Source organism: Cibotium barometz, chromosome 18 (genome assembly GCF_041138505.1).
Source record: "Cibotium barometz isolate CiBa-2024 chromosome 18, ASM4113850v1, whole genome shotgun sequence".
Taxonomy (NCBI): Eukaryota; Viridiplantae; Streptophyta; class Polypodiopsida; order Cyatheales; family Cibotiaceae; genus Cibotium; species Cibotium barometz.
The window spans coordinates 31373947-31392777 of NC_141063.1; the positions used below are offsets into that span (position 1 = coordinate 31373947).

The 18831-nt window shown below is 46.9% G+C and overlaps 1 protein-coding gene across 1 annotated transcript in view; it reads left to right on the plus strand.

Moving 5' to 3' along the window:
• LOC147629202 (uncharacterized) overlaps window positions 1-18557 on the plus strand; it is a 36016-nt gene extending 17459 nt beyond the window's left edge. The window contains exons 3-4 of the mRNA XM_086812464.1: window positions 17809-17913; window positions 18000-18557. Of these exons, the coding sequence (XP_086668590.1) occupies window positions 17809-17913; window positions 18000-18149 (255 nt within the window). The 3' untranslated portion in view covers window positions 18150-18557. The remainder of the gene's footprint in view (window positions 1-17808; window positions 17914-17999) is intronic.
• Window positions 18558-18831: the final 274 nt, after the last annotated feature.

Below are 18831 nucleotides of genomic sequence, written 5' to 3' on the forward strand. Positions count from 1 at the left end.
GACAAGTGGGAGCAAAGGTCTCATTAAAATCAATGCCCTTTTCTTGAGCATAACCCTTTGCAACAAGTCTAGCCTTATAGCGATCAACACTGTCATCTGGCTTTCGTTTCAACTTAAAAACCCACTTACATTCAATGGCCTTTTTTTTTTTTCCCGAGAGAAGATCCTTTCATTAGTTATATAAAAAACGCCCATAGGGCTACAAAAAATCTCTCCTGCTCATAAGAGAAAAAGAGCAGTGAATACAGCATGGCAGCCCGGGAGACTCTCCCTAGGTGCTATTGGGGTAAAGGCATTATGCCCACCCTTATAGTGTGTACAAGCCCATAAGTTATAGTACATAGTACACTTAGTACTTTTAATGTACTAAGTGCACTATGTGTACTAGTGCAATATACATGTGTGATAGGGGAGTCACACACTCAATGCTTGAGTTGACTTATCCCCACAACTATCTCTCTCTCTCTCCCTTGCTTCTCTGTGTATGTCTCCCACATGAATCTCTAACCCTAATTCTTCTATCTCCCATTCAACTGGTATCAGAGCCTGCATGTACTGTACGGACCTGCGTGCTGCATCAAAACTGGTCGCCTGTGTGTGCTGCGTGGGCAGAATCTCTTGTAGGTGCTAAAGCACATGTGAAGCTGCCCTGTGCAGAACAGGGCAAACCAATTCGTAGGAGACAGCTGAGCAAAGCAGCAAGGCGTGTGACCACAAGGTGTGTGAAGCGAAGACTACAGAGGCGTGGTGCACATGGTGGATGGCATAGCGGGCGTCCATCGAATACTAGGCCAGCGCATTCAACTGACTCCCTTGGCGCTAGGCGAAACAGGCGGACACGTAACTGGCTGTGAACCAGAACCAAGCAGCGTACCCAGGCGAATACGCAAGGCGTGAGTAAGCGAGTCAGAGGTCCAGTCGGCTGCAACGCCTACGTGGTGGTGATCCGCGTAAGTAGGCGAATACACAAGGCGTGGTGGTCAGGCGAATACACAACGCGTGTAGCGCTACTAGGTGGAGGCGGCGAAGGCTTTGGTCGTCGGCTGGGCGTCAATACAACAGGCGAAGGCGGCGGATACGTAACTGGTTACGCTACTTTGAGTCGGCGATTTCAACTGGTCCCGGCTAGTTGTGCTGTCGTGGGAGAGTTGGCGTCTCAAGCAGCCACGCTGCCCAACCAGACAGCAGGCGCAGCCAAGCTGCCCAACCAGTCAGCGCAGCATCAACCTCAGCATAGCATCAGCCTCTTCTTGGTATCAGCATCAACCTCAGCGCAGCATCAACCTCAACAGTATTCTGCAGCATCAGACGTGCCCCCCCCTTTTCTCCTGCAACAACAGAAATTCAGCTTGCAGATCAGAGAAATTCAAAAAATTAAGAGGTATTTGCCTTCAACTTTGGGAATTTCTTATCAATTCAATCAATTGAGCAGGTACAGGTGCTGAATTGCTCAATTTTTGAGCAAAATTGGCAAAATTGGGTGACATTGGTCACAATCAGGATCAATTTGCAGGAAATTGGATGTCAAAATTTGGGGCTTTTGATGTAATTGTGCAATTAAGCACTCATACATGCTGTATGATGTGAGAAATCGCACATTTGGGCAAAATTGCAGCAAATTGCAGTGCAAATCAAGGGGCTTTTGTGCCGATTTGGTTGATTTGCATGCAAGCACTCGCAATTGATGCTTTGGGCAATGTGTTGATGCCTAGCAAGCACTCAATGTGCCTGTAAATCAAGGGGCTTTCATGTATTGGATGTATATGTGGCCAGGGGGAAGCATCGCGAAGACTCTGGATGCCTTCATGTGCGCCAGTGTACCATGTATGATCAGCAATTGATCTTAAATCAAGGGGCTTTTCAAGATTTTATGCTTGTTAAGCTTGGCAAAGCAGCAGGCAAGACATTTATGCCTTGAATCCTCAGAAATCAGCTTGCAGTCAAGGGGTTTTTCCCCAATTTCTGCTCGGGACTGTTGTATGCAGTGTTCGGGACTGTAAAAGTCTGATTTTCACTCATTTGGACAGCCAGGAGAGCAGTTATTGCTACTGTACCTGCTGGTATAGATTTGGCACAGCTTTGTGCAAGTTTTGGCATGGCTGTACACTGATTTGAGTGAGGAAAAGGTTCAATTTCAGCTGCTGTACTTGCCGGTACAGGTTTGGTACATCATTGGTGAGCACTTGGTACTGCTGTACAGTACTTTGGAAGGGCAACAGAGCACATTTAAGGTGCTGTCCAAAATCTGCAGCAACCAGATTTTGGTGATTTCATCACAAACAGTGGGAGAAAAGTTGCATTCTTGCTTCCGCAGTGGGAGATAAAGCTTGGGAGAACAACTGTGAGCACTTTGTGTGCTTTTGGTGCAGTGTTTGCACATTTTGTAGGGAGTCAGGCATTGACAGGTTGCATATTGCAGAGAGTTGGGATACATTCAGGACAGCCACTAGCAATTCGAATGCTGTGCTGTTATATGCAGATGTTGAGGGTGCTCTTCTTCAAGAAGAGATGAACAGGAAAAACAACTCTGTTGGAAAGTCCAATGCAATGAATGCACGTGGGAGATCCCAACAAAGGGGTAAAAGCCAAGAACGGGGAAGGAGCAAGTCCCGCTCCAAAAAGGACTTGGAATGCCATTATTGTGGCAAGAAGGGACACATCAAAAAGCAATGCTACAAATGGAAAAATGATCAAAAGGAAAAGGGAAAAGGCAAAGATGAAGCCAAAGATGTAAAGCCAAAGGGCAAAAGTGGAGTCAAGATTGAAGAAATCAATGTGTCACATGCAGGTGACAGTGAGGATGAGGTCCTATTCACGTCTTCACTTGATGCCCATTCACTTCTTACAGGAGATGGTCATGGTATGCACTCATGGATCATTGATTCAGGTGCCTCCTTTCATGTCATAGGTTGCAGAGACTTGTTTGTCAGGTATACTGCTGGCAATGAAGGAGTAGTTTATTTGGGTGATAACCATGCATGCAAGATTCTTGGCAGAGGTGATGTGAGGCTTGTGTTTTCAGATGGCTCACAGCTTATGCTCCATGATGTCAGGCATGTGCCTGAGATCAAGAAGAACCTGCTTTCTACTGGACAGCTTGATGATGCTGATTATGTTACCACATTTGGTCGTGGAAAGTGGAAAATTAGTAAGGGCTCACTGGTTGTTGCCAGAGGCTCTAAGGTGGACACTCTTTATTTCATGCATGCTGGTGTTTGTCACCATGCTACTGTAAATGCAACCGAGCTGCCGGAAATCTCTATGTGGCATAGCCGGTTGGGACACATGAGTGTCAAAGGAATGGAGCAATTGTCTCGTTTGGGTTACTTGCCTTCTCTAAAGTTTTCAAGTTTTCAGTTTTATGAGCATTGTATATATGGTAGGCAACTACAGTGTCCCCACAAGAAAGCTCTTGGACAGAAAGATGCTCAGTTAGAGCTTGTGCATACTGATGTATGTGAGATGCCTCAGCTTTCTTTGGGAGGGGCAAAATACTGTGTGTCTTTTATTGATGATGCCACACGCAAGGTGTGGGTTTATCCTCTTCGTTTGAAGAGTGATACATTCTCAGTGTTTCAGAAGTTTGTTGCTCATGTTGAGAATCAAACAGGCAAAACACTGAAGGCTTTGCGTTCCGACAATGGTGGAGAGTATATGTCCAAACAGTTTCAGGACTTTTGTGATGCTAAAGGCATCAAGAGGGAGCTCTCTACTTCTTATGATCCTCCACAAAACGGGACAGCAGAGAGGATGAACAAGACCATACAGGAGGAGGTCCGTTCTATGTTGTCACATGCTGCATTACCTCATGGTTTTTGGGCTGAAGCTGTTATGACAGCCGTTCATCTTATAAACAGGTCACCTAACACGAGGCTTGGTGGGAAAGTGCCAGAAGAAGTATGGACAGGGAAGCCTCCGTCATACAAGCACTTGAGAGTGTTTGGTTGCGTTGCGTACGTGCACATACGCAGGGAAATGCGCACCAAACTTGATCCTAAGTCTCACAAATGCATATTCCTAGGATATGGTGACAGAGGTGAAATGGGGTATAGACTTTGGGATCCCGTGAATAGAAAGATTATACGCAGCAATGATGTCATTTTTGATGAAACATGCATGTATAAGGAGCTTGCAAGGCAACAGGAGCCTAGCAGAGTCATCTTTGATGATGATGGACATCATGGACAACAACAAAGGGCTGTAAATCAGCCATTACAGCAGCAAAACCAGCCCTTAAATGGTGCTGAGAATGGTCCAAATGGACAGCCAGAGATGGCAGAAGATATCCCTATGGATATACCACAGTTAGAGGAGATTCCGGGCATGATTTTTCAGCCTTATGGCATGGAACAGGAGCCACCAATGGGTGATATGCAGGCTGGACAGCAACCTGCAAATGATGGTCATTGGGTACGGAGGTCCACTAGACCCTCCAGAGCCCCTGACAGGTTTGTTCCAGGGGTTGACTACTTGATGCTCACTGACTGTGGGGAGCCCTCATGTTACAAAGAGGCTTTACAGAGGGCAGACAAGGCTCTTTGGGAGCGTGCCATGAAGTCAGAGATGGATTCTCTGTACAAAAATGGAACATGGAAGTTGGTGCATTTGCCTGCAGGCAAGAAGGTTTTGCCATGCAAGTGGGTTTACAGGCTCAAAGTTACACCAGATGCAAAGCCAAGATACAAAGCCAGGTTAGTGGCTAAGGGCTTCAAGCAGGAATATGGTGTGGACTTTGAGGAGATCTTCTCTCCAGTGGTCAAAATGACCACACTTAGAGCTGTGTTAGCTTTGGTTGCACATGATGATCTGGACTTGATTCAGATGGATGTGAAGACTGCTTTTCTTCACGGTGATCTCCATGAGGAGATATATATGCAACAACCAGAGGGTTATGCAGTGAGTGGAAAGGAGAAGCTTGTAAGCAAGCTGAAAAAGAGTCTTTATGGGCTCAAACAGGCACCAAGGGAATGGTATCATAAATTTGATACATTCATGAAATCCCAGAAATTCAGGAGAAGTGACATAGATCACTGCTTGTACACCAAGAAAGCTTTGGATGGCAGTCTATTGATCCTCATCTTGTATGTTGATGATATGTTGATTGCCGGGATATCTCGTAAGGAGATGGATGCCTTGAAGCAGAGGTTGCATCAGACCTTTGATATGAAGGATTTGGGTGATGCAAATCACATTTTGGGTATGCGGATACTTCGAGATAGAAATGAGCATGTGTTGTATTTGTCTCAGAAGGAATACATTGGCAAAGTTTTGCAGAAGTTCAATATGGACGGGGGGAAGAAGACTAGTACTCCTTTGCCTCCATATGTGAAACTCAGTGCTATGGACAGCCCACAGTCAGATAGTGGCAGGGCTGATATGGCCAAGATTCCGTATGCTTCAGCTTGTGGCAGTCTCATGTATGCCATGGTTGCTACTAGGCCGGACATTGCATTTGCAGTGGGAGTGGTTTCTAGATACATGGCCAACCCTGGCAAGAAGCATTGGGAAGCAGTGAAAGGTGTCATGAGATACCTGAAGGGCACACAGGATATGCGCATATGTTTTGGCAAACAGGATGCATTAGTGCATGGTTACACGGATTCGGATTATGCCGGTCATCTAGATAACCGGAAGTCTACTACTGGTTATGTGTTTACATTCACAGGAGGTGCTGTGTCATGGATATCCAGGATGCAGAAGTGCACTGCCTTATCTACTACAGAGGCCGAGTATATTGCAGCCACAGAGGCTTGCAAGGAGGCATTATGGCTATCTCGGTTAGTGGTTGATTTGGGTTATACAGGGGATATTCCATTGTTGCATTGTGACAGTCAGAGTGCCATCCAGTTGGCAAAGAACCCTGTCTTTCATGCAAAGACGAAGCATGTGGATGTGAAGTATCACTTCATCAGAGAGGTGATAGAAAACAAGCAAATTCAGCTTGTTAAGATTCATACGAATGACAACCCGGCTGATCTGTTGACAAAAAGTTTGCCTCCGGAGCGGTTTGCTCATTGCAGACACTTGATGGGCATTGGATGAGGCCAGTTTCAGCCTTGATATGGCCTTGTATATTATCATGTACATGCTGATTTTTCTTTTCCTTCATTTAAGGGCACTTTGCCTTTAAGTGGGAGGTTGTTGGGGTAAAGGCATTATGCCCACCCTTATAGTGTGTACAAGTCCATAAGTTATAGTACATAGTACACTTAGTACTTTTAATGTACTAAGTGCACTATGTGTACTAGTGCAATATACATGTGTGATAGGGGAGTCACACACTCAATGCTTGAGTTGACTTATCCCCACAACTCTCTCTCTCTCTCTCCCTTGCTTCTCTGTGTATGTCTCCCACATGAATCTCTAACCCTAATTCTTCTATCTCCCATTCAAGGTGCTGCAAAATACAAGCATCAGCACAAAAGACTGAGAGGCTAAATCATACAATAGGGGGGGGGAAGAGCCAAACAGGTGGCCTGTAGTGCCAACGGGGGGATCCCGTGTGTAAGGTGTAGAAGGGGCCACAGCACCAAGTGGTGTGAAAGGCCTGGCGCCGCAAGATCGCCTCATCCGAGTCTCCCCGGATGCGGTCGTACTGTCCTCGCAGGGTGTGGATCAACTCCTGCCAAATCCCCCGTACAGTCTCTGCTGGTGGCTCCAATCTCCCCTCAAAGGCCATGAAGCACCGGGCCCTCCAGGTGAACCAGATGGTGAGGCTGCTGAGGAGCTCCCATCGTAAATCCCTCTCCTGTGCCCAGCTGGCGGACGAGAAATCCGGTGCCGGAACCAGGCGAGGCTGGCCCCTAATAAATCTGATGGCCTGACTGCCCTGCTCCATCTCATAGCCCATCGCAGGCCCTGACGAGGTCGACCAAGCAGCGGCACCCCATGTAAACATACCCTCTGGAGAGAGGGGAGCCAGAATACGCAGCATCCGCAGCCAAATCTGCTGCACCTGAGGGCAATCCCAAAGGCAATGTCTCTGTGTCTCCATAGGGTGGCCGCATCGGACGCAGGCCGCTGGAAGACCGCTGTAAACAAGCCAAGTGCCAACTGCTGAGCCCCTGTGGGCGACCAGCCACTGAAAAGTCAAGATCCTACGGGCCTGTCGACTAGCCCAGAGCCGAGCCCAAAAATCCTCCAGGAACTCCTGTGAGAGTCCCTGTAGCCGCCAATGCCCCGCCGCCGCTGGAGAGACCGTCCTCCTCGCCGCCAAAATATGCCGCCCCAGCCGAACAGTATACTGGAAAAAGGTAATCTCTGTGGCCTCAAGGGATGCATAAGGATCATGCCACTCGTACTCCCTGGGGTCCCACTGTAGCCGGGCCAAGGGGCGCGCTGCATATGCCCATATGCGCCAATCCGGGAGCACATCTGCAGGGTCGGGGTCAATATGCCACTTCCGAGAAGCGGCGGCCACTACCCGAATCCTCTGAAAGGTGCACTCTGCAACCAAAGGCGACTCCACCTCCACTCTCTGGAGTCTGCCCTCATCCTGAATCTCAAAGTAGAGGCAACTGCCATCCTCAGTGCAAGCTCTGACTGCAATCAGGATCTCCAACTGTGTAAAGGCTCCCATCCACCGTGGGGCCACTGGCTCGAGAGGCGTGAACCACTCCTCTGTGAGTGCCTCCTGAATATCATCCCTCATAATCAACCCCCCTCTGAAGTGACTCAGCCTCTCCACCTGGATCTCCTCTGGGAGACTGTAGAAGGCCTGCCAGTCTCCAAAACTACGAGCTGGGCCTGCCGCTAAAGGTCCCCAGGCTAGACGAGGCCAAGAACCCAGCATATGACCCTGCTTCGTGTGAACCGTTGGGCTCCAGATGAGCGGCTGTTTGGCCCGCTCCTCAACACAAGGAGGAGGTCGCTGAGAGAGCCCCGGTCTCAGCAGCTCCCAAGCTCTCAGGATACTCAAAGCAAATCTGTCCTCCCATCCTCTACTGAGGCCTGTCCTCCTCATCTCTATGAAGATCCAGCGAATCTCTGGTGCCCAAGTATCCCCTGCTGGGGGCGCCCGAGCCTGCAGCCGCTGCAAGAGGAGCTCTTTCCAAGGCTCAGCGCCTGGAAGCAACCCCCGAACAATAAGCTTCCCCAATAAGGCTCTGCTCTGATCGACTGGATCTATAATGCCCAAACCTCCCTGAGCCAGCGGAAGTGTAATAACTGCCCATGCAACCTTTGCCCGATTTGGCTGACCGTCCCGCCCAGACCACAGAAAGTTCCTGATCAGCCTCTGTACCTGGCTGATGCAAGAGCTCGAGAAAATCCAGCAAGACGTAATGTACCACATGGTCGCTAACAGCACCTGATTTGCCACCACCACCCTCCCAGCCAAGGATAGTCGAGCTGTACTCCAATACAAAAGCTTCTTCCGAATGCTTAGAAGAAGCGGGGCAATCTGCTGCTCAGGTGACAAATCTAGGCCAATCTGGCATCCCAAATACCGCACTGCTGTGCCTGGAGGAATCCATCTAAAACCGGGGTCCGGGCTCCATGCCGGAGTGGGAGCACTACTGATCCAAAAGGCCACTGTCTTGCGCCAATTGATCAATGCTCCCGAAGTTGCACTAAAAACCTGGAGCGACTGCTCTGCCCGAAGAAGATTGGCCTCTTGGCCATGCAAAAATAAGCCCGTGTCGTCTGCAAACTCAGCATCAAGCAGGTCCTCCCCCTGGACTGGGAGCTGAAGTCCTCTCAAACCAACCTCCTCTGCCGTCAAATACATGCTCATAGCCTCCGCAAAGAAGAGAAAAAGAAAAGGGGCGAGGGGACACCCCTGACGGACTGATCTGGTCGTCCTCGTCCTCCTGCAATCAGCACCTGGCTGCGAGCTGTGGAATACAGAGCCGCCACCCCTCTGATCCATCCTGGCTCAAAGCCCAGGCGAAGCATAGTGCCCTCTAAGAAACCCCAATCAACTCTATCGTATGCCTTCTCAAAATCGAGAAGCATCACGACCAAGTCCTCGCCAAGAAATCTAGCTCGGGCCGTCGCCTCCCAGAAAGTAAAGATGTTGTCAAGGATACTGCGCTCCTTGACAAATCCTGTCTGAGTAGCATGAATCAACTCCCCCAGGAAGGGCTGGATCCTCAAACTCAAGGCCTTTGCTAAGACCTTGTAGACAGTATTGAGGATCGTAATAGGCCTCCAATGCCGAATATCATCTGATACTCCCTCCCCCTTGGGGATAAGATAGATCAAGCCCTCTGAAAAGCTCTGCGGCATCACCCCATTGTCCAAAACATGCTGAAAGCCCCTGCGGAGGCCTGGCCCCAAAAGGTCCCAATAGCGCATAAAAAAGGCCTAGCCAACGAGATACAACTCTAGCCTCCTCCGTTGCTGCCGGCTCTTGCTCCACTGCTTCCTCCACATTTTGAGGTGTAATGAGCTCATTCATGGGCTGATTTTGAGCACCCAAATGCTGTCCATTGGGCAAAGTTGATGGCTGATCTGTTGAGCCATCAATTCCCAATGGGAGAAGTCCTTCAAACATGTTATGTGGGCCCAAAGGTGGCTGTCCAAAAAATTCAGCCAATGGCTAGTCTGAATTTTCTGCAAATACAACATCTCTGCCGTCCAAAATCCTTTGTGTGGAAGGATTAAAGAGACGGTAGCCCTTACTGCCACTGCTATAACCCACAAATATGCACCTAGTTGCTTTGTCATCAAGCTTACCTCTTAACTGCCAAGGTACATGTGCATATGCTATACATCCAAAAACTCTGAAGTGATCAACTTTAGGTTTTCTTTCATGCCAGGCCTCATATGGCGTGATGGTTTTCAATGCTTTGTTAGGGCATCTATTCAACACATGTGTAGCACATATTATTGCCTCCATCCAGAATTTGTGAGACAATCCTTTGCCTTTAACCATGCATCTAGTGATTTCCATGAAAGACCTGTTCTTTCTCTCAGCAACACCATTTTCCTGAGGAGAATATAGCATTGTGCATTGATGCTTTATGCCTTTATCTGCCATAAATGCTTTGAAAGCAATGGACATGTATTTCCCCCCTCGATTTGTACGGAGGGTCTGCACTTTGCAACTTGTTTGATTTTTAGCTTGTGCCACAATGCTGAAAGCATGCAAATACATTAGATTTGGCCTTCAAGGGATACACCCAAGCAAATCTGGAGTAGTCATCGATAAAGGTTACAAAGTATAGATGCTTTCCAAAAGATGGTGTCCGCGTAGGACCACACACATCACTGTGCACAAGTTGTAATTTCCCTCAGACAGCCCTTGTTGTTCCATCTTTTGGGAATACATTTCTATGCATCTTATCCAAGATGCACTCTTCACATACATGTTTTGGTGGTAACTCTACATGAGGCATATCGTGTACCATATTATGCCTTTGCAATAGCATCAAACTGCTATAATTCACATGCCCAAACCTGGCATGCCGCAATTCTGCCTGGTGCATGGCAGAATTGCGGCATCATGCTCTCTCCTGTCAAACATATCAAGCTGATATAACCCATGGTACAATGTGCCGGAAGTGACCAATGCATAGCCACCTTCACGGTCTTTCACTGTGCATTTGTCGTCCTCAAAGTTGACTGCATATCCTCTTTTAGCAAAAGAGGAGACAGACAACAAGTTCTTCTTAATCCTTGGCACATACAATACATCTGGAAGACATAAGTCTGCACCATCTGCTGTTGTGAGGATCACCTCACCAAGACCCTAAACTGGATAAGAAGAATTGTTCACACATGTTACCCGCTTGCCTTCAGGGGAAGCCATAAGCTTCCTAAACAAATCCCTCCGTGAGATGATGTGTTTAGAAGCACCACTGTCAAAATACCATGTGTCATGTCACTGAGAGACATATGCTCCAATGATGCATCATAACTGCAAGTAATGAAAGTCCACTCATCCTGCACAAGATTTACTGATGCATCATCTTTCCCTGCAAGTGATGAAGAAGAATCTACAGCCATGCTGCTTTCCTTTTTCTTCTCCTTTGCAAGCCTCTTTCTGCACTCACTCAAGTAATGACCTAGCTTCTTGCAGTAGTGACATTTGCCCTTTTTCTTGGGCTTGCCTGCATCATTTTTAGCCTTTTGTGAAGGCTGTCCCGAATCAGCCTTTGGCTGAAAACTGTGTTTGGCTTTTCCTTTGCCCTTGTCTTGGGCAGCAAAAGCCCCATCACCTTGCATGCTGGAAGATTTGTTCTTTCGATTCTGCTCCTCTTGTAGCAACAAACCAACCAACTCTTCAAATAAGATTGGTTTAGGGTTACCCCGCATAGATAGAGTGAGCGATGTGTGGAAATTCAAGTAGGTTTCTGGCAAAGATGATAATGTTTTGGAAACCAACTCCTTTTCGGAAATGACCTCATCAATGTTGAGCAGCTGCTCCCGAAGATCCTGGATCTTCATAAGATGATTAGCCATACTATCACCTTCATTCATGTCCAAGTTCTCAAGCTCTTTCTTGAGAAATGCAAGCCTGGTCTCATTCTTTGTCTGATACATGGTTTCAAGTACATACCAAGCTCGCCGCCCGTGAGGTCCTGCAAGACTGAATATGTGGTATGATTGATTGCTTTACTGACAAAGCAATCAAAGCCATCGCTTGAACATCTCGAGTATCCCATCTCTTCTGCTCTTGTGAGGGAGGAGTGGGTACTGCTGCTTGTTGAGCACCACGGCCAGGTGTGTTAGGTGCTATGTCAACATGGCGTACATCTTCACCTGACACATAACCCCATAATCCTTTGGCCACAAGTAGATTTCGGACCGTGAAACTCCATAGGGAGTAATTACTACCATTCAATTTGTCCTCTTGGGACAAAACCTCGAATATATCGGTTGTATTTCCAGCCATGTGTTGAAATCTCTTGCAAGAGAGATGCTTGTGCAACCAAATATGCTGTAAAAAAGCACTTGCATGCAAAATCCCAAAAGCACCGAAGTGCAATGCCAGGCAACCACAAAGTCTTGTGCAAATGTTTTGCCCGAATACAAGGCTACAAGTAAGCAATGCTGAAAATCCCCAAATTTCTGAGCACCAATGGGCTGTTTTATGTGTCAATTGCACATAATTGACAAAAGCCCCAAAAATCTGTGTACCAATGAGCTTTAATTGTGCAATTAAGCACTGATTTTAAGAAAGCCCCAAAATTCAGTGTCCTACAACTGTAATTGTGCAATTAAGCACAAATTTTCTCAAAATCCCCAAAATTTTCCTGAATCTTGCACCCTAATGCTGCCCTTGTGAAATCCTGATTTTTGCAGCAGACTCCTTAATGTTGTAGTCAGCTAGAGTGTTGGTGTTGCTGGTGCGACAGGCGGGAGCAGCTGCTGCTGCAGGCGGGCAGAAGACCAGGCAGCTAGCCGCTAGCTGACCAGAGAGCAGCCGAGCATGCAAGCGACGACAACGAGCAGGGTGGTGAAGTTGGTTGATGGGTGCAGTCGTGCGACGGCAACTGGATGGGACGTCGCGTTGCGGAGGGGCACGGGACGGCCAGATCTGTCATGTCAACGGAAAGAAGAGTCGAAATTTCCACCAAAAGTGGCCTTTGCCACGTAAGGCCAAGGTGGGGCTGAGCTCTGCCATGGGCCGCCTCACGAGGTGCGAGCTCCGCCGACGGGTGGGGCGGTGGTGGAGCCCTCCCCACTAGCTCCGCCCCTTTTTGAGGCTGAAATGGGAGGCGGGAGGGCCAAGCAGGTGGGGAACGGGCGGAAACAGCTCGGACGGAGACTGGGAGTGATAGACGGAAGCGTAGAGTGCCGGATGGACAGCGCAGGAGAGAGTCGCCAAACGGAGTAGTGCCGGAAATTGTTGGGCGATGGGAACTCCACCGGTGGGGGCGTGCAGCCAAGCTCTGATACCACTGTAGGGGTTAGGGTTTCAGAGAAACAGAGACACAAACAAGCACACAGCAGTGAGCTCTCTCAAGAGTGGGGGAGAGAGATGGTGATTGATAGATGCTCAAAGAAGATGATATACAAAAGATTTGGAGCAAGTGAGTTGACTCCACAATATCAAAATACACACAATAAGTGTGGTGTCCTTTCACACCTAATATCCAAGGGGAAAAACCCAAAGGGAGAAAAGTGCTCTTGGTTAGCCCATGTTCATATGTGGCACTACTCACATCATAAGTGGCATAAGTCATAGCATATATGCTAATATCAAGAAGCCGGAGGCTTTAGGTACACATAACTGCTCTTGTACTGCTGCAGACTGATTTGATGATTGATGATTTATGCCATGGACTGAAGCGTTGCTTTTATACGATGTTTTGCTGCTGGTCAGTTCACAACAATTGCTGTTGGCCTGTTTTGGACAAGGGAAAAATACCTTTTTTTAGCATTTAATGCTGCGCTAAATTCCCCTGAATGTCCCAAATGCTGGCCGACTGACTGAAGTTGGCTGACTGCTGCTTGAAAGCCTTCTTATGCTGTCAGCTGATTTTATATGCTGTCTAGGGCTGTTAGCAGCTCCAAAACAGGCTGTCGATTGAGAGCTTATGGTGGCTAATGATGCTAAGCATAACCCCAAGGTATGCCCTATGAAGGGCTTCCTTATGGGGTGACTGGCCTATGGTTTCATGCTTCTAAACATGCTTTTGATGCAAGATCTACTGCGTAAGGCTGACTTCTACATGAACCTATCTGATGAATTCTCCAAGTGGGTAAGAGGATTGACACATGCAGACTCTCTATGGTTGTGGAGATTGACCTGTGTAGCTCGTGCCTGATATGTCCCGGACTGGGGCTCACAATGGAGCCACGGCATATGACAAAATATTCCTAAAAAAGATAATCCTATTGTATACATGTTGCACTATGTAGAGCCAATGTGTCACTTAGCACTTGAATGCCGGCTGCATTCGACATGAAGGCTGCTCCATACATCAAGGTTGGTGTAATAGGGTGTCAAAAAGCCAACCCTTTGTCCTGGGCTCCTGGAAATGTGCCTGGAAGCACTGCCGCTCAAGTAAGCTCAAGGTTGCATATCCCTCGTGTCACTCTGGCATGTGCTGTAGGAACCATGGTGAAGCATCGGCCATTGAAAGTGCCACCAAGGTAGACATAGGATGAGACAATCTACACAGGATCCCCTCTGTATGTGAAGCTCAATCTAGATGTGAAGGGGCGGGAGGTATTGAAAACCATTACCTTGGTTTTACCAAGGTTAACAGTGAGGTCTTGTTGAGTGCAAAAATCCTGTAAGGCATCCAAATGTCACTGAATCCCCTTGGCTGAATCTGAAAGGAGGACGATGTCATTTGCATGAAGTAGTAGGGGGATCAATATGCTTGCTAGTGTGGGACGAGCTTTGCCTAATCTGTCAATGAAGCTCGAGATCTCATCAATGTAGAGGCCAAAAGAAGTGGGTGATAGAGGGCAGCGGTGTTTCACCCCAATAGTGCTGGAAATTTCTTGCAATGTACCCTTGAGGATCTCACTTGTCCGGTGATGGACTCATAGAAGGCGATGATGCTCGAAACTAGATGGGACTCCTATCTTCTGTTATCACGAGATACGTATTCATGAAAGGCATGTCGAAAGAACCGCCTTTCGGACTAGGTATGGCCATTACGAGTTTCTCGTATTACCTTTTGGGTTAACTAATGCTCCATTCACTTTCCAGCAAATGATGAACGATCTTTTTCGTGAACATTTGGGGAAATTTGTGGTGGTGTTCCTGGATGATATTTTGATTTTTAGTCGTACTCTTGAGGATCATGTCATACACCTCACGATTGTCTTAGCTATTTTAAGACAGAATCGACTATATGCTAAGTTAAGTAAATGTGAGTTCTTTATGACCAACATCATTTACTTGGGACACAAGATCACTAGAGATGGATTGAGCATTGACTATGACCGAGTTCAGAAGGTTTTGGACTGGCCTATACCACGACCAGTGAAACAACTTCGTTATTTTCTCGGTTTTGTTGTTTTTGAGAGGCAGGAAAGCTCGTTGGGCGGAGTTGCTGCAAGATTTTGATTTTGAGATCCGTTATCGGAAAGGGTCCATGAATAGTATTGCAGATGCGCTTAGTCGGATTAGAGAGGTGAATACTTTGTCGTTCACCGAGATTTCTACTGACTTATTTCAGTCATTGAGAGGGCTTTGCAAGACTGATAGTTATTTTGGTCCATTTTGGCAGAAGATCCAGGACGGGAGCTCATTGATTGACCAAGACTCGATGACTGAGCAGTCTACTATTCAGGTTGCCGGAGGCCAGTGGATGATTCGGAATGGTTTGCTATTCCGTAATGACAAAATTTGTGTACCACAGATCCCGGACATTAGGTCCAAGATTCTGAAGGAGTGTCACGACGCCCCTTCTGCTGGACACCCTGGGGTACACAGGACGCTATCATTAGTGAAACACACTTTTTATTGGCCGAAGATGAAAGGTATGTAGAAGATTACGTTCTCAAGTGTCAAATTTGTCAGGCAAATAAAGCTGAACGCTTTAGACAGGCTGGGTTGTTGCATCCTTTGCAAATCCCAGGTAATAAATGGGAAAGTATTTCCATGGATTTTATTACCGGATTGCCAAGAACACATCAAGGCCACGATTCTATTTGGATTGTGGTAGATCGCTTGATAAAAATGGCTAGATTTTTACCGACCCGGAAGACTATTACAGCTACGCAATTAGCTCGGCAGTTTATGGAGCAATTGTTTAGACTGTACGGGTTACCGCAGGACATAGTTAGTGATAGGGACTCTAAGTTTACGAGTGATTTTTGGAAACTTGTTTTTGAGAAGTTGGAAACAACTTTGAATTTGAGTTCCTCTGATCATCCTCAATCTGATGGCCAGACTGAAAGAGTGAATCAGATTTTGGAGGATATGCTTCGAGCATATGTATCCAAAAGACAGAGTTCATGGGAGGATTATCTTCCTATATTAGAATTTGCATATAACAGTACTAAGCATACGAGTACAGGGTTTAGTCCTTTCATGCTTATGTATGGTTTTCAACCAAGATCACCTGTTACAGTAGGATTCTCCGGACTTCAACATGATGCAGCACGTAATTTTTTGCAAGATATGCAGGAAATGTTACAAGTTGCAAAGGAATCTATTAGAAGTGCTCAAGACAGAGACAGGTTTTATTCTAATAGACATCGTTCACCCAGAGAGTTCTCTGAAGGAACGATGGTGTATTTGCGAGTTCTGAAAGATTCCGAGACTTTGCGGACAGGTAGATCTCCGAAATTATCCCCTAGATACTGTGGACCATTTCGTGTTACACGACGGATTGGTTCAGTTGCACATGAATTGGATTTGCCTTCTCATGTGAAAGTTCATTCTGTATTTCATGTCCTTAGACTTAAGGAAGTACTGGGTGGAGCATATCAGTTAGTTACTCCTCAAGAAATCATAGATGTCCAGGACATGACATTCGTTCCGCACGAACGTGAAAAGATTCTTGGATTTCGTGAACGAAGATTGCGTCATATGCTTATCACGGAATACAAGATCAAGTGGAAGGATCGTGTTGAGGAGGACGCTACATGGGAGACATTGACTACTCTTCAGAGAGATTACCCTAGCTTCTTAGTGAGCTCAAGAGTGAGCTCTTAGAGGAAGGGGAGTATATCATGTGCACAGTGTGTATCTACCGTGTGCTATACGCATGCAAGACTAGTTTCGAGGCTTGGGGAAGCTTGAAACTAGGTAGGCTGATTGACGAGCTGAGTTAGGGAAATACTAATGGGCGGGCGTCCAAGTATGGACAGGCGGGCGGCCAAGTGTGGACGCCCGATGACTGGCCAAGAGCCTATAAAAGGGTGGCCAAGGTTAGTTATTGTATTATAGAGAGTCTCACGAGTTTGTGAGAGGTCTATGGTCTTGGAGCTTGGATCTAGTGCAGACGTGCACCTGCTTTATGCAGCCGAGGCCGGCAGCAATCTCGAGGCCCGCGAGGGCAGCTTCGTGGCGGTATGGGACGTCGCGAGGAGGAGATTGGTCGGTACGTCATCCTAGTGAGCTCAGCTCGTGGCTCGGTGGGGACAGCCAAGACTGTGGGCTCGCCCACGGCTGTCATGGTTGGGAGGTGAGTCAGGCCTGCACCCCCTTGCTTGTTTGTTTGTTCGTTTGTTTGCAGGATTCGAGTTTCGAACCAAGATCGATCACGAGGGGATCCGTGGGGATTTGACAAAGATGATGTTGACACATGCAGTGATGACATGATCCTGACCATCAGACCATGGATCAAGACATGCATGTCGTATGATGGTAACACATCCATATGCTCATCATATCAGTAGATTTGTACGTGGTATTTGGTTGGGTCTTGTTTGGTTGCATTAAAGACATGCATGTTTGAGGCCAGTTTCAGATTGCCTAATGACGTGGCACAAATAGACTGACATGGCAAGTGATGCAGTATGCCATAGACATGCTAGCCAAAGATGGAATGACAGGTCTATCTAAAGACACCTGTGAGACCTCAGAATCTCAACCATGTATTGCTTGATAGAAATGCTGGTGGTCTCTCGATTCTTGAGGGTAATGCTCTTGGTTGAGCGGAGTCTCTTGCATTTAAGCTCAAGGCCTAGTGTACCCTTTTCTCTTTTAAGAATCAAGGCCTTGTACCCTTTTCTCTTCTAAAATGATACGATTCCACATGTGGAACTCAAGATATAGTAGCACATAGCCTAATTGCAGTTTAGCTCTGTTGTACTCTCTTGCCAGTCATGCTATTGAAACGGTAATAACAGCGATCAATGTGTTACCTACTTTGTACTATGGAGGTAGCTAGCACGTCTGCAAGCACACAAATATGTTCTTATTTTTTTAGATGCTTCATTTGGTTGCAGGAATCTGTGCCAAGGCCTTTGGCTCAAGCAGGAGTGGCCGTTTTGGGCATTTTGGGCTTTTCTTATCTACTGCAGTCCATATTCTCAATAGCTCTGTTCATCCTGGTAAGTTGCAGGCCAACTGGAGTAATTTGTTTGCTTCAAAGACTACAATAAATAGAGATCAAAGCGCTAACCCTACTGCACTGCAGGCTATTGGAGGTGTGAGTTACTACATCTTCTTTTTTCTGAATAAAGATGACGATGACAATGACATTGGCGGTCGGGGTGGTCCCTCAGATGGTAGCAGCACGGACCTAACATTAGAAGAAGCGAGGAGAATCATGGATAAATACAAGTAACAAATTACTTCTCTCAGGTATGGGATTTTATGGGGGTTTGGTATGTCCTTTTGGGGGGGGGGGGGGGGGGGTTGGCGTTAGTTGGTGTATATTATGAACTACTCTCACACAGACTTCGTTACCTCACATGAATGCCTTCATCGTGATGCTTGCTCAAAAATTTCCATAGTCAGATGTGGATGCTTGCCCAAAAATTTCCAAACAGCAGCCTTATCATGTTAGCAAGCTACTGTTGAGTAATTCCATATTCAGATGTGTGAAGTGTGCATGTATGGATGTATGTATGTACACATATAGACATGCACACTGCATACCATGTTTGTGTGCATCCAGGATAATGAATGCAGTAGAAGAAAACCTTTTTGAAATCATTCCCAACTGCACCAAATGACGGCTGCAGATTTTATATATCTAAAATGTGGATGTGCATAGTCTGTCTGTTTGTATGCATGTGCACATACATGTGCGCGCCAATGCATAGCACATTTGCATGACAAGTGTGCACCCGACTCATCAAGGTTTTGTGTGAGCATAATAAATACTTGACTGATCTCTACATGGGTAGGATACATGTGCATATGATCCAATATAAGCTCTAAAAACAGGTAGTGCGATCCGCAATGATTGGCTTGGTGGGCAGGACCAAAAATGTGTCCCTTTGTGGTCCTGCACAGTCTAAAGT